At 39.8% G+C, this 15,087-nt stretch overlaps 1 protein-coding gene across 1 annotated transcript in view; it reads left to right on the forward strand.

The window, feature by feature from the left end:
- The first annotated feature begins 6,001 nt into the window (after positions 1 to 6,001).
- Positions 6,002 to 15,087, forward strand: part of slc44a3 (solute carrier family 44 member 3) — an 86,650-nt gene continuing 77,564 nt past the window's right edge. Inside the window, exon 1 of the mRNA XM_062977968.1 lies at positions 6,002 to 6,131. Coding sequence (XP_062834038.1) covers positions 6,129 to 6,131 — 3 coding nt within the window. The 5' untranslated portion in view covers positions 6,002 to 6,128. The remainder of the gene's footprint in view (positions 6,132 to 15,087) is intronic.

Genomic DNA, 15,087 nt, shown 5'->3' on the forward strand with positions numbered 1-15,087 from the left:
AGTGAATTCACCACTACATTGCCATTGGAGACATCAGGCAGCACTGTACAACAGGGAGCTCTTCCATGTAAGGGCCCTTCGACACTGCCATATAATCGAGATTATCAAAGAAGATAATCCACATATCTGCTTTGAACTGGATTATATGGGTCTACACTGCCATATAATCCAGTTCAAAGCATGTAATCTGGATTTTATATGTCAGTGTAGATAGGGCCTAAGTTGAGGGTGGGTAACCCCAATCTTTGGAGACAAATTCAACCGTTCTTGACACTCCCATGCCTTCAACACCATCCTTTGGTGGCTTCCCATCTTTTGTGCATCTTTTCATTCTGAAAGATTGAAATGCCTCTCTTATGTTCTTAAATATGCTGGCATTTTTTCTTACTGGGTATCTGGCGATGCTCGGGTTATTTGAAAAGGGCCTTGTGTTTGGATGTTAGGTAATATCAATGTGGTCATATGTTATGCTATTTCTGGGGGGAAAACTCAGTCTTTGCTTTTGTTTTTTATGAATGCTCCCATTAAAAATGCATAAGGATGTGAGTGAATTAAAATACTGAAAAATCTTGGGTCAATCCTCCCAAAACTCTCCCAGTATTCACAGTAGGCCATGTTGGGTCAGTGTGCCAAGTGTGGTCCAGATCCATCAATTGCTGGGTTCAGTGTTCTCTGAACATGGGTGAACAATAACTCTCTGATGCCAAGGTCAATCACCCCAAGTTGGCAGCGTTGGGTCTGTGTGCCAAGTTTGGTCCAGATCCATCATTGGTGGGGTTCAGAGGACTCACAGAATACAGGTGAACAATAACTCCCAGAGTTTAAGATCGATCACCCCCAAGGTCCTCCAGTGTTCCCAGTTGGCCAAGTTGAATTTGTGAGACAAGTTTGGTCCAGATCCGTCATCAAACGGGTTCAGTGTTCTCTGAATATGGGTGAAATATAACTCCTGGATGTCAAGGTCAATCACCCCCAAACCCCTCCAGTGTGTAAATTTGGCCATGTTGGGTCTGTGTGCCAAGTTAGTTCCAGGTCCATCGTTGGTGTGGTTCAGAGTGCAGGTGAAGTATATTTCCCAGTCCCTACAACTCGTAGAGTTCATGGTGAATGCTCCCCAAACCTCTCTCTCTAGTATGTTCACTTGCTGATCAGTTCGTCTGTTTTCTGTGTGCCATAGGAAAAGGTAGGAAAGGGTTAAGGAAGAGGCAGTGGGCGGGGTCATGCAAATAAAAAGAGAAAGGAACACTGGGATATTCTCACTGTAACCTGCAATGTCCTAGGAAGGAGTGACTTGGTGGCTCCTTAGCACTGGAAACTATAGCCTGTTTTTGGAGGCCAGAGGCTGTCTGTGTGAACGGACACCTGTGCCACATCCACACATACAGATTTTCACTTTTATTATGTGTCTAGATTATTTTTAGTTTCTGTATTTAATGCAGTGGTTTTAATTGATTTCATTTAATTATTAAGGTTTTACTTTTTAAATTGACTGTTTTTGCAGATGCCTTGAATTGCACTCTTGGGGAAAGATGGACTACCCATGAATAAAATAAAATTATTTTGCAAGAACTCTGCTATAAACACACACAATCAAAATTCAAAGGAATCCAACCAGCATGGGCAAAGTCTGGGTTTACCAACCACATCTAAGTAGCTGTCTGACAATGAGAGAAATACCATTGGTCTTACTCCATGAATGGAACCTAGCAAATGCCAATCTTCCATGAAAGTTTAGAAGTAACATAGAAATAATCTGTAAAGGCCCTTCCACATATCCATATAACCCAGAATATCAAGACAGAAAATCCCACAATATTTGCTTTGAACTGAGTATTCTGAGTCCACACTGCCATATATTCCAGTTCAAAGCAGATAATACGGGATTTTTTCAGCTGTGTGGAAGGGGCCTAAGACTGCTGTATTGTTCCCTATGTCCCTTTCACATTACACAATTATAGTACTATGATTCCAGGGTTGTTTTATGTTTTCCGGGCTGTATGGCCATGTTCTAGAAGTATTCTCTCCTGACGTTTTGCCCACATCTATGGCAGGCATCCTCAGAGGTTGTGAGGTATGGAGAAACTAAGCAAGGAAGGTTTATATATATCTGTGGGAAGTCCAGGATGAGGGAAGAACTCTTGTCAGTTGGAGGCTAGCATAAATGTTGCAGTTAATCACCCTAATTGGCATTGAATGGCTACATCTACTAGCTACTTTCTGCCTGGGGGCATTCTTTGTTAACTGCCCCTAGTTCCCATGTCTCAGAGTGTTGCTTCTTATTTACTGTTCTGATTTTTGAGTTTTTTAATACTGGTAGCCAGATTTTGTTCAATTTCATGGTTTCTTCCTTTCTGTTGAAGTTGTCCACATGTTTGTGAATTTCAATGGCTTCTCTGTGTAGTCTGACATGATAGTTGTTGGAGTGGTCAAGCATTTCTGTGTTTTCAAATAATATACTGTGTCCAGGTTGGCTCATCAAGTGCTCTGCTATGGCTGATTTCTCTGGCTGAGTGAGTCTTCAGTGCCTTTCATGTTCTTTGACTCGAGTTTGGGTGCTGTGTTTGGTGGTCCCTATGTAGACTTGTCCACAGCTGCATGGTATACGGTAGACTCCTGCAGAGGAGAGAGGATCCCTCCTCTGCAAAAAATCAGAACAGTAAATAAGAAGCAATACTCTGAGACATGGGAACTAGGGGCAGTTAACAAAGAATGCCCCCAGGCAGAAAGTAGCTAGTGGATGTAGCCATTCAATGCAAATTAGGGTGATTATCTGCAACATTTACGCTGGCCTCCAACTGATAAGAGTTCTTCCCTCACCCTGGACTTTCCACAGATATATATAAACATTCCTTGCTTAGTTTCTCCATACCTCACAACCTCTGAGGATGCCTGCCATAGATGTGGATGAAACGTCAGGAGAGAATACTTCTAGAACATGGCCATACAGCCCGGAAAACATACAACATCCCTGTGATCCCGGCCATGAAAGCTTTCGACAACACTATGATTCCACTTTACTTGCCATGGCTGCCTCCTGTGAAATGCTGGGTTTTGTAGTTTGCTCAGAGACAGTATAGGAACTCACTGACTGTACCATCTTAATACACCTTCCTAAATTACAGATCCCAAAATCCAATAGGGTTCATCAATGCCAACCGAATTGTGATAGTACTTCTATAACTATGTAGTGTTATAGAAGGCCCTATGTTTTGCTGTCAATTCACTCTTCTCTCAGTGTAAATACCTCTTACATGTCTGAAATTTCCAAATCTTTGATAGCTTTCATTAAACCTACAGAATAGTTTTTTTAAAAAACAGCCTAGGGAGTATCATTTATTTTTTCTGCTTATCCAAGGTTATTTTTAATCACATTTCATTAAGATGGGTGGTTAGCAGTATGACTTGTAGGAGTGACTCTTCTGAGATTATCTTCACAGCCTGGTGCAATAATGCAGCCAAAACTGTTTTGAAGTGGTTTTAAAAGACTTTTAATTACATTTTTCATGTGGAAACAACATCTCCACTATCTTTGCCTAAGTTTTAGGCTTCCTTAGCAAATTCTGTCAACTGGATGATACTACAGTGAGGCAAAAAAGGGCTAAATCTACTATTGAGAGCTTTCCATGATTCACTGGAAAAACATTATTTATGGTAAAGTGGAAGGTAGTAGGAAAACAGGAGGATAGCATTAAAGATAGATGATTCAGTTAAAGAAGTCACAACCCTGGGCTTGCAATATAGGAGCAAGGTAGGCTTGGGTTCATGGAGGGTCAACATAAGCAAAACCCCCAAAACAATAAAATACCAAACTGCAGTAAGTCCTCCACTTTTATGGTGGTTAGTGGTGCAGGATTCCTGCAAAAGTTGGAAAACCATGAATAAAAACTTGGGGTTTTTTCCCACTGAGAGAATATCTCTCTAGAATATCCAGGTCCTTCAGCATGACTCTGTCATCTTTTTCTACCAGGGGCAATGGGTTAAACCCTTGTGCCGGTAGGACTGCTGACCAAAAGGTCGGCGGATCAAATCCAGGGAGCAGGGTGAGCTCCTGACTGTCAGCCCCAGCTTCACATGCAGGGACATGAGAGAAGCACCCCATAGGAGGCAAAACATCCGGATGCCCCTGGGCAACGTCCTTGCAGACGACCAATTTTCACACCAGAAATGACTTGCAGTTTCTCAAGTCGCTCCTGACACACACATACACACACAAAAACCCCCAGAAACTAACCTAAAGATTCTAAGAGAAAATATTAATAAAATCCATGACTAATCAAACCCACAAAAGTTAAATCTGCAAATGTGGAGGGAAAACTGTAATAATAATAATAATAATAATAATAATAATAATAATAATAATAATAATAATAATAATAATAATATATCCCAGCACCATCTCCCCGAAGGGACTCAAGGTGGCTCACAGAAGCACTATATAGAGGATGGGATTTTAAAAAACAATATACAATAGGAAGGAGTTTTCAAATTTGCCAGAATTGCAGAGATTTCTATTTCTGCTGCCACTAAATATGTAGAGGATTCAAACTCACTACTTCTATCAAATGCTACCACCAATTTCAGGAACTTCTATATTAGGATGTTTGAGAGAGTGACACATGACAATTTGTGTGAGAAGAAACAAGAAATGCTTGTTTATTTGTTGTTTCAACAGTGAATATGCATGATGGTTTCATTAACATGGAACAGTAAAGATGCTTAGTGGTTTCATTAAAGGCTTATGCTTTCACTTAAAAGGATGTTCTTATATCTTCAAGGAAACACAAACAGGACAATTTACTTTTAAATCCACTTCTCCTAGGATTTAAACAGTAATGCTGTAAACTATAGAGCTCTCAAATATAGTCTCAGCCCTTTCTTTTTTAAAGGCTTTATATTTCTTCAAATAAGCTTTCTTCTCAAAACACAGTTCTCAATAGACTGAACTCCAAAAGCCAGCTCCTAACTGACTGACTTTCAGATCCTAACTGCTCACTGACTGGATTCCAAAGCCCAACTGAAAAAGGAATGCTCTGGCCCCAACTGTCACTTTGGCTCTGCCCATCTCCAGTTGCTAAGCAACTTCTCATTTGCATCCAGCCAATCAGATTGCACCTATGGTAATAGGTGCTTGACTGGTCCTCCCCCTTGCTCTGCTGATCTGTTGTAAGTTAGGCCTACAAAATGGCCGCTCCCTCAGCCCTGCCCACAAAATGTTTGCACATCAGTCCTGTGAGGTGGGCCACATACCAACCTTGTAAGGTAGGCAAGATCCGTTACACACTACCAGTGCCAAACATAAAATAAACAATACATAAACATATTTATCCCACAGGTCAATGGCTAAAGATCTGTTCAGGTGTCCCCCAGCATCACCATCTGGGTATCATCCTCCAGGAAGGATCGGAGCCACGGCAGCACAGTGCCCCCAAGACCCATTCCAGAGAGCCAATCCAGAAGGATACCATGATTGATGGCATTGAAAGCTGCTGAAATATCCAGGAGAACCCGCAGGGACACACTCCCCCTGTCTAATTCTCTGCGGAGGTCATCCATCAAGACATCCAAAGCTGTCTTTGTTCCTAGGTGTTTGAATCGTATTATGTGGGCTGCATGTCTATTTCAAAAGTACAGTCTAAACATAAGGTATATTCCAGTCTTCTTGCAAAGAGATCTCATTGAAAATTGTTCTGTCAAAAATGCTATTCATTTAGGGAGAAGTGGAAAAGCATTTTCAAGGAATGAGACTTTGCACTGAGACAGAGTGTTAAACTTGCTTTCCTTGTGTGTGATGGTAGGTAAAGTAAAGGTAAAGGTTTTCCCCTGACATTAAGTCTAGTCGTGTCCAACTCTGGAGGTTGGTGCTCATCTCCATTTCTAAGCCAAAGAGCCAGCGTTGCCCATAGACACCTCCAAGATCATGTGACTGCATGGAGCGCCATTATCTTTCCACCAAAGTGGTATCTATTGATCTACTTACATTTGCATGTTTTCTAACTGCTAGGTTGGCAGAAGCTGGGGCTAACAGCAGGAGCTCACCCACTCCCCGGATTTGAACCGGCAACCTTTTGGTCAGCAAGTTCAACAGCTCAGCGGTTTAACCCATTGTGCCATCGGAGGCTCCGTGCATAATGGTACATATCAAAATCTCTTGCATCTTCTTCTCCTTCTCACTCTTCTCTTTCCCACACACTGTGGGTGTTTTTTCAAAACAGTAAAACAGACATAAAATGCAGCTGTGTGTGTAGCATACTGTCTGTTTAGGCCTGCAATCAGCAGCTGGACATAATGTTTCCTGCATGGTTTTCTTTTATCTCAATAACCAAAAGGGCTAGGAACATATTTCTTTCTTTTTTCTTTGAATTAAAGTGAAACATTAGAGCAGATGTCCTGAAAAATTCCCTGGAGCTTCAAAGCCCCGCAGAAGCCGTGGTGTCTGTAACTCTTCTTACAATTCTTTAATATTTTGATATTTATTTTTTCAAGGTTCTCTGGCAATGCTAGAAAGGGAAAACAAGTTTTGACTGGGTGAAAATGGATCTGAGTCATGCCTTTCCACCCATTCACCTCTTCACCTCCATTGTCCTCCTCCGTTTTTCTTTGAATCCTTCTTTTCTCATTTGACAGAAAGATCCCAACAGTCAGAACTGAATGGGCATGGAATTAAAAGGATAGAGGAAGCAGGGAAGGCCCCATTTTGGCTCATCTATTCTCTTTCTCTATTTTACTGTTGCCTTTTGGAAGAATGAACTGATCTAATTCATGTGACTCAAAGGGTGGCAGACATCGGAGAGACAATCACTTCCTGATTTATTTATTCCTTCAGTTTATAAATTGCTTTATGGCCAAAGCATGATTGGCAAAGTACACAATGAAACAACAAAGAACATAAAACAGAGTGGAAACCAATAGAATCAAAGATTTAACGCAGCAACAAAAGTAAATAAAATGATCAAAATTATATATTACCAAAGGGTTGTTTGAAAAAATCAAGGGGAAAAAGAGTTGTGTTGTTGAAGGCTTTCATGGCCAGAATCACTGGGTTGCTGTGAGTTTTCTGGGTTGTGGATTGAAAAGCATCAAAGTTTTTCATAAAACTCTTGGTACTTAATTGTGATCTTCTTTTAAGAGCAGAAGTATGCAGAGATGATCACTGTCCATGTAATCAAGAAGGCATTGTATTGTATGTATATGTTATTTTTAATCAAAGTCTACTTCATTTTCGTCTCTTGAGTGCATGATATAAAACAAGTTGTTTTTTGGGAGAGTATTTTTTTTTGGGGGGGGGGCACTGAAAAACACTTCTGAAGCACTGCTGTTTTTTATGCACTAGCAAAATATCTGTTTTCCTAACAGATCAGAGATAACAGCTTATTGAGTCTAACAACTGAAACCATTGCCTTGCATAATTATATCTGGTTGTATCCCACAAGAGAAGATTCTACTCTAAAGGTTTTTTGGCTCTTTTCCAAAAGTTCATGCTTTTCTTAAAAGGTTATGATCATCAAAAGGTATTTATCCAAAAGGTTATGAATGCCATTTTCCAAAACTCAAATCCAAAACAATAAGACCCCCCCCCCCAAAAAAAAAGCAGGGACTCTAGATTCCTATGTAATATTCTGTCTTGTTAATTTTGTCTTTTATGTTTAGCTCTTTACAGATAAAAATATAGTTTTCCATTAAAGTTCATTTTGTTATTAATCTTTATAAGATTATATTCAGATGACTTTAAAAATATGTTTTTCTTTTTTTGAAAGAATTATCTAAAGAAGTACTCCCAACTGGACCAACAGTTTAATATCTTATTGTTCTTTCGTATACTTGTTAACAGCCATCTCCTCCCTGTCCAGACTTCCAACAAATTATTCTATCAATGTCATTTCTAGAAGTTACTTTTCTTGCTAGGCAGGAAGGGTAGTGGAACGGCATTGCTGGAACCTGGCACTCTGTTAACACGATATAAAATCGCACCCACTGCTTGAAAACTCATTTTGAACAAAGATTCCCAGAAGAGTACAGCTAGGGAGAGCTGGAGCATAGTGTTCATTTTCAGATAGAAGCACGTGGCCTCATAACACAAGTCTGAATGGCTGCCAGCTCACTTCCTACATGCTGAATATATGCTCTGAATGCTGAAATAATGTTTACTTTGGGATCTGCCTTTCTTGTTGCTCATGCACAATAATTGAATAATGAGAGTTGTAAGCGGTGTAGATGACAAGCATTTAGTTCTTCTGGGATTGCAGCTGTGTCAATGACAGAGCTGCAAGTTTAACCACACCAGATGTATTTCCCCAAGGCCTTGTCAGAAGACATGCTTCACTGTGGGAAAAAAACTTTTGGGCAGAAAAGGCTAGACTTCTCTGCTGTTTTTTTTTATAAGAAAGCAAATGGAGGAAAGAGTAGTCATGGTAGCTCATAATTTGAAGAACCTCTGCGTTCATACTCCCAGTTGAAGCTGTAGACTTTTCTAGACTGAGAGCTTTAGAGCGAGACCATGTAGGTCTGCTTTCTGCTTGTCATAAATACAGTCAGAAGATCCATATGGTCATGCCACTGTACATAGAGAAGCCAACATCAGGAAGTCATTTCCAGCTTCCTAAAATGTTTCTCTTTTTGCACAACAACAGCCAGAATTCTCCAGGCAGCATGGCAGTGGCCATGCTGGCTGAGATATACTAGGAGGCTTTTTAAAATTTGCCCATTCACATTGTATAAGTGAGCGTTGGTGGTCCCAACACAAATGGTTGAATCAATGCAATTTTAACCAGAACATTAAAAGTGCTAACCAAAGTGCTGAAACTGCCTTAGGCTCTCTTAGACTGAAAGTCAGAGCAGGTTGACTCTCCCATTGACATGGAAGTCGTTTGTCACTTCACTGTATTATCAGCTTTACTTTGAGATACTGTAGAAGTTTGCTTTGTTACTAGTAGCATTGTTCTTATTGTTAATTTATGGCAAACCTTTTCAGGCATTTTTGCTGCTACAGTTAATATATTGGAAGACAAGAATGGCTCACAAGCTATATGTATTCCTAAAATGTTATATACAATTGTTTCCCTAAATACCACAATTCTGTTCCTTTAGATCAGTGGTTCTCAACCTGGGGTCCCCAGATGTTTTTGGCCTACAACTCCCAGAAATCCCAGCTGTTGGGATTTCTGGGAGTTGAAGGCCAAAAACATCTGAGTACCCCAGGTTGAGAACCACTGCTTTAGATCTTGGTTAGGGAATGTGAAACCACCTAGAACTGTTAAGACTAAAATAACCCTTGCCAGCTAAACAGAATGGGTGATTCTAACAATATTTAGAGGGCCACGTTGTCCTGATGCCTGTTATAGGTGTTCTAAATGAATTCATATTAAGATGGGGTGTATCCTGCACTACAGGGCTGCCTTTCCCAAGTGACAAGTTTACTCTAATGGTGAAATGAAATTGTTTCCGTGGTTGTAGTGATTTCGTGTTGCCAGGTATGTTACAACATATAGCACCTCTGTGAGTGAGAGACCTCTAGGTTCTCAAGTGCAGCTTTGAGGTCTTGTAGACTCAGGCCTATAGCTCCCTAAATTGCCGCAAACTCTGGAATGTTATCTTCTTTTTTCCTATCTCATTTAGCCTTATTGAGAAATATATTTTTCAATCAATCATGTTGTCTCATGATGGAACCAAAGTTCTATATAATGGCCCCTATGAAGTTGCTATAAGTCAACAGGTGACTTGAAGGGGACTACCCAAACATAGCAATAGAGAAGAAGGATGAATTCCCCACTCCTATTCAATGTAGTCCCAAATGAAATGCTCACCCCCAGCACCTCCTAATTTGTGCTACATTCAGGATTACATGTAGTGTTGGCATCAGGCAGATGCAAACAGCAAGTCCATTAACTAGACAGCAGTACATGTGGAAAAGATCTTGGAGTCCTTGTGGACAACAAGTTAAACATGAGCCAGCAATGTGATGCGGCTGCTAAGAAAGCCAACGGGATATTGTTGGAATTCTCTGCCTGCTGAGATTAGGCAAGCCCCCACACTAGCAGCCTTCAAGAAAGACTTGAAAACATGGCTCTTTCGCTGCGCTTTTGGAGAGTAACCATTTTATATTTCTTTTCCGTTGCTCCCTCTAATATCTATCCTCCAGAATACCCCACTCCCTTATGACCCTGTTCGCTGTGGTTTTTATTTTTATGTCTTTCTCACCCCGAGTTTTAACTTAATGTTCATGTGGTCTGCCCTTGTTTTTATTGTCTCCTTGTTTTATTTTGTAAAATTTTGTTACTATATTGTTTATTGTATTGTGTTGTGCTGTTCTTTTATATGCTGTTTACATTGTATTGTTTTGGGCGTGGCCCCATGTAAGCCGCCCTGAGTCCCCATTGGGGAGATGGTGGCGGGGTATAAATAAAGTTTTAATTATTATTATTATTATTATTATTATTATTATTATTATTATTATTATTATATTGGCCTGTATCAATAGGAGTATAGTGTCTAGATCCAGGGAAGTCATGCTCCCCCTCTATTCTGCCTTGGTCAGACCACACCTGGAATACTGTGTCCAATTCTGGGCACCGCAGTTGAAGGGAGATGTTGACAAGCTGGAATGTGTCCAGAGGAGGGCAACTAAAATGATCAAAGGTCTGGAGAACAAGCCCTATGAGGAGCGGCTTAAAGAACTGGGCATGTTTAGCCTGCAGAAGAGAAGGCTGAGAGGAGACATGATAGCCATGTACAAATACGTGAAGGGAAGTCATAGGGAGGAGGGAGCAAGCTTGTTTTCTGCTGCCCTGGAGACTAGGTTGTGGAACAATGGCTGCAAACTACAGGAAAGGAGATTCCACCTGAACATCAGGAAGAACTTCCTCACTGTGAGAGCTGTTCGACAGTGGAACTCTCTCACCCAGGCAGTGGTGGAGGCTCCTTCTTTTGAGGCTTTTAAGCAGAGGCTAGATGGCCATCTGTCAGGGGTGTTTCTTGACAGGGGGTTGGACTGGATGGCCCATGAGGTCTCTTCCAACTCTACAATTCTATGATTCTATGATTCTATAAAGTCATCAATGGAATTCTAGCTCCCTGGACACCACAGCAGGGAAGAGATTTAGTCTTTGCCTTCAATACTGTTTTTATTGAAGCTGCATGTAATATTAATAATACAGCAACATTTCAATATAATAAATATAATGATTGAAACATATAACAGACATACCACAGAGTTGGAAGTATTTTTTTTACCTAAGAGAAAACCTCTCTAGGAATCTCTAGGTCTTCCAGGGTGATTCTATGGTCAACCTCCACCAGACGTTGACCATAAAATTGTGCTGGAGGACCGAGAGTTTGTTATACAGAACATATTAATTAAATCCATGTATAATCAAATCTACAAAAGTCAAACCTCAAATGTGGAAACTTCAATCCCTTCTTCAAAGCATCTTGTTACCTACAAGGCAACAGAAGGTTGGAGTAACATTTGGTATGAGAGTCTTTCATACTTTGTAACTGATAAAATAATAACTGCGTTGGATTCATTTGCAGAAATCACATGATTTTGGTTCTGCAGAGTTGATTGGGTTCATGGATACCAATCCCTTAGCTATAAACTCTAGAAGCAATGGAAGGAATTCCCTCACAATGCACATTAATATGAGTCATAACGTGCAGAGTTCATCAAGTTCATGAATTTTCTTCTGTTGTCTGCCTGTGTTTTCACCAGGTCTTGGATAGAGCCATGTCATTTTCTGATGACATCATGGCTCTCTGCCGTGCAGCTAAACTGCCCCAGCTTAGTGTGTTTGGGATTTTATATATATATGAAATGCAACATCCTGTTGCCCAAAATAGAGTTTTCTGAATGCTCATCACAACTTGGGCTTCCTCTTCAGAGAGTATTACACTCCAGAAAGACTTCCTGCAGATTGCATGATAGCACTATTCCGTGATTACATGCACATCCGCTCTAAAAAGAGGAATCCATTGCTAAGATTTGCTTCACACAGATAAGAATCCTGGAAGTATGGTCTTTCACTATAAGTTAAGTTAGCAATCGGAAATGAATCAGAGTTATGGAAATCTGATCAGTACAGAATATTACAAAAAAGCCAAGGGTCCTTTGACTCTGCACAGCTATTGCACTATTAGTCCACTTTAACTGTCATGGTTATTACTACTACTACTACTACTACTATTATATTTATTTATATACTGCTTTTATCTCTAAAAGAGACTCAAAGAAAGCAGTGAATAGTAGTAAAACCAATACAATATACAATGTAAATGTAAATAAATGCTCAAATTCTACAATAGGGGTGTGTGTGGTTTTTTTTTTTTTTTACCATGTATGGAGTGAGAAATGTCGGATGACCAAGTTGGGTTCAGGAAAGGAAGAAACATCAGATTATATTGCTCCCATGTCTTGAATAATGGAGCTCACAAAATAATTTCAGGAGACAAACAGTTGTGCTTTTATAGATCGTAGCAAAATTTTTGATTATAGAAATTCTGAAAAATAACAGAACTTTCTTAAATAAATAGGCATGCTACAATATTTGATATTCCTGATATGTCAGTGTGTGTGTGTGTGGCTTTGGACAGCTAGGGAAGGGTTGACACCCCTGTGGTGTTTGTTTTGCAGTCTGTTCCCCTGTTCAGAAGATTTTACTGCACTTTCTGTCCCTGTGAGAGTTGGATTTTAAAAAACTGGCTTGTTGTGAAAACAAGGATTGATGTTAAAGCTTCAGTGGAGACACCTTTTCCACATGATAACTCTTCCAGGAGTGAATCCCGCCCCCCTAGTGTTCAGTTGGCAAGGGACTCAGGCAAGGCAGCATTTTATTGCTATACCTGTTTAATGTGTATAGTGGACATATCACATGTAAGGTAGGGTTAGATTTAGAGGCAGGAGGTATGAAAATTGGAGGAAGAAACATCAATCATTTAAGTTATGCAGATGGCACCAAACTACTAACAGAAAATAGCAAAGACTTGGGATGATTACTGAAGAAAGTCAAGACAGAAAGTCAAGAAAGAAATTTTGTATTTGTCCTACTTCCCCATCACACACCTCTGTCAGGTATATGGAGAGCCATGTTCTGCTAATGGAGCTGTTGGATCTCAGTCTATGAAAAAAGCATATTTTTGGAAATTGTATAACACAGATACAGAGACTGGCTGATGCTGCTGAAATCTCCTTCCCACTCTAGCCAGTTCTGAAAATAGCTTATGGGGAGAAGTAGGTGGGCAAAATGTAGGGGAATTTCCCTTACAGAATATGCAATAATCGTGCTCTTCCCTTCTACCCTCCAAACAACCTTAGAAGTATTCTTTCCCCTCAGCAGATGTGAGGTTATTGTACCAAACAGTGCCTGAGTTTCAGATCTCATTCTGCTCTCAGAAGTGGAGAAACTTTCTTAAGCAACTATCAGTCTTGAGCAACAGAAAACCACAGGAGACTTTTTCCCACCAGAAGGAGTCTTTATGCCTATAATTACCCAATAATTATATGAAAGATTCTTCTGTCCTCTGCTGGCATCTTCTGGAGAGAATCTACAGCCACAATAGCCATCTCTTTAATTCAAGCAGATAACTTTGGTGCCTCTATATAAACTTGTTTTATAATCTATTGTCTTGGATTGTATGTAGCTACTTTTCATTTGAGAAAATAACTTGCTAAATGCAGTTGTGTAAGAATGAGTTGCCCCTGAAACCAGAGAAGTAGAAATGAAAGCAGTTATGTTAATCTTCTCTGCTTCTTTTCTATTCATTATTTTCTTTTCTTACTTAGCAATCGCTGGAAGCTGAAACTTCCAGTTCATCTACATCCCTTTTTAAATGAGCATATTATTGGTAGAGGTGGTGATTGCCAAAATCATGGCTAAGTGATCAAACCAGAATGGTGGGCCAAAAAATCCAAGTTTTGGAAGTATTTCAGAATTGGAAGATGTCACCTTGTATGGAACATTTGAGGTTTTTCCTAACCCAGCTGGTGAGAAAAATCCAAATTTTTGAAGTAGTTCACTAATTGAAGATGTTGCCTTCACCCTAACACTAACTCTAACCCTAAACATAACCCAACCCTAATGCTAACTCTAACAGTAAACCCTAACCCTAACCCCTAACCCTAACACTTATCCTAACCCCTAACCCTAAACTAACCCTAACTCTAACCCTAACCTAACCAAAACATAATCCTAAAACATAACCCTAACCCCAAACCCTAACACTGATCCTAACACAACTATAACCCTAACAGTAACCCTAAACCCTAATCCTAGCCATAAACCTAACCCTTACTCTAATGCTAACCCTAACCCTAACACTAAAACTAACCCTAACCCCTAACCCTAACCTAACTGTAAACCCTAACCCTAACCTAACGGTAAACTCTAACCCTAAACCCTAACCTTAAACCTAACACAACCCTAACTTTTACTCTAAACTGTAACCCTAACCCCTAACCTTAACCCCTAACCTAACCCTAACATGCCTTGAAATGTCATTATGAGATATGTTATTTGGAATAAAAGAAACTTCAGATGTATTCTTTCCTAGAACTGGCTGGCTACCAGATGGATTTTTGTGACTATATTTGGTCACAGAATATACAGCACACCTCTAAAATCAGGATTTAACAATTTTACGTGCTCTTAAAACATTCCCAGTTTTTCCTGAGATATATTTAAAGTCTGAGCCAGGTACCATCTATAAAACTAATTATAACATATACTTGCACAAATTAGAGCATACTCCCTCAGATGTTGGAAATGGGGCCATCAGATAAGAAGCATTTGCCCTTCTCTAGCATGGGATTTTGTTCCACAATGTGGGGAATAAAAAAGAAGAATGAAAAGTCACAATGCAACAAGATTATTTATTCTTAAAGGAGAAAAGATGGAACATAATGAATTGAATGTATCAATTAAAGGCTAATGTGTAAGCGTTTAGCTTTCAGTGAATGGTAGTCTGATGGGAGAAATGGTACTGCATTTTTCTTTTGACAGTTTTACTTCTGTTAGTTTTATTTTTTAAATTATGGTGGATTATTTTTTGGGGGGGAGTGTCAGTTTTTGACACAGAATTACAGTTTGGGTCTACAAAAAA

Source organism: Anolis carolinensis, chromosome 4 (assembly GCF_035594765.1).
Source record: "Anolis carolinensis isolate JA03-04 chromosome 4, rAnoCar3.1.pri, whole genome shotgun sequence".
NCBI lineage: Eukaryota > Metazoa > Chordata > Lepidosauria > Squamata > Dactyloidae > Anolis > Anolis carolinensis.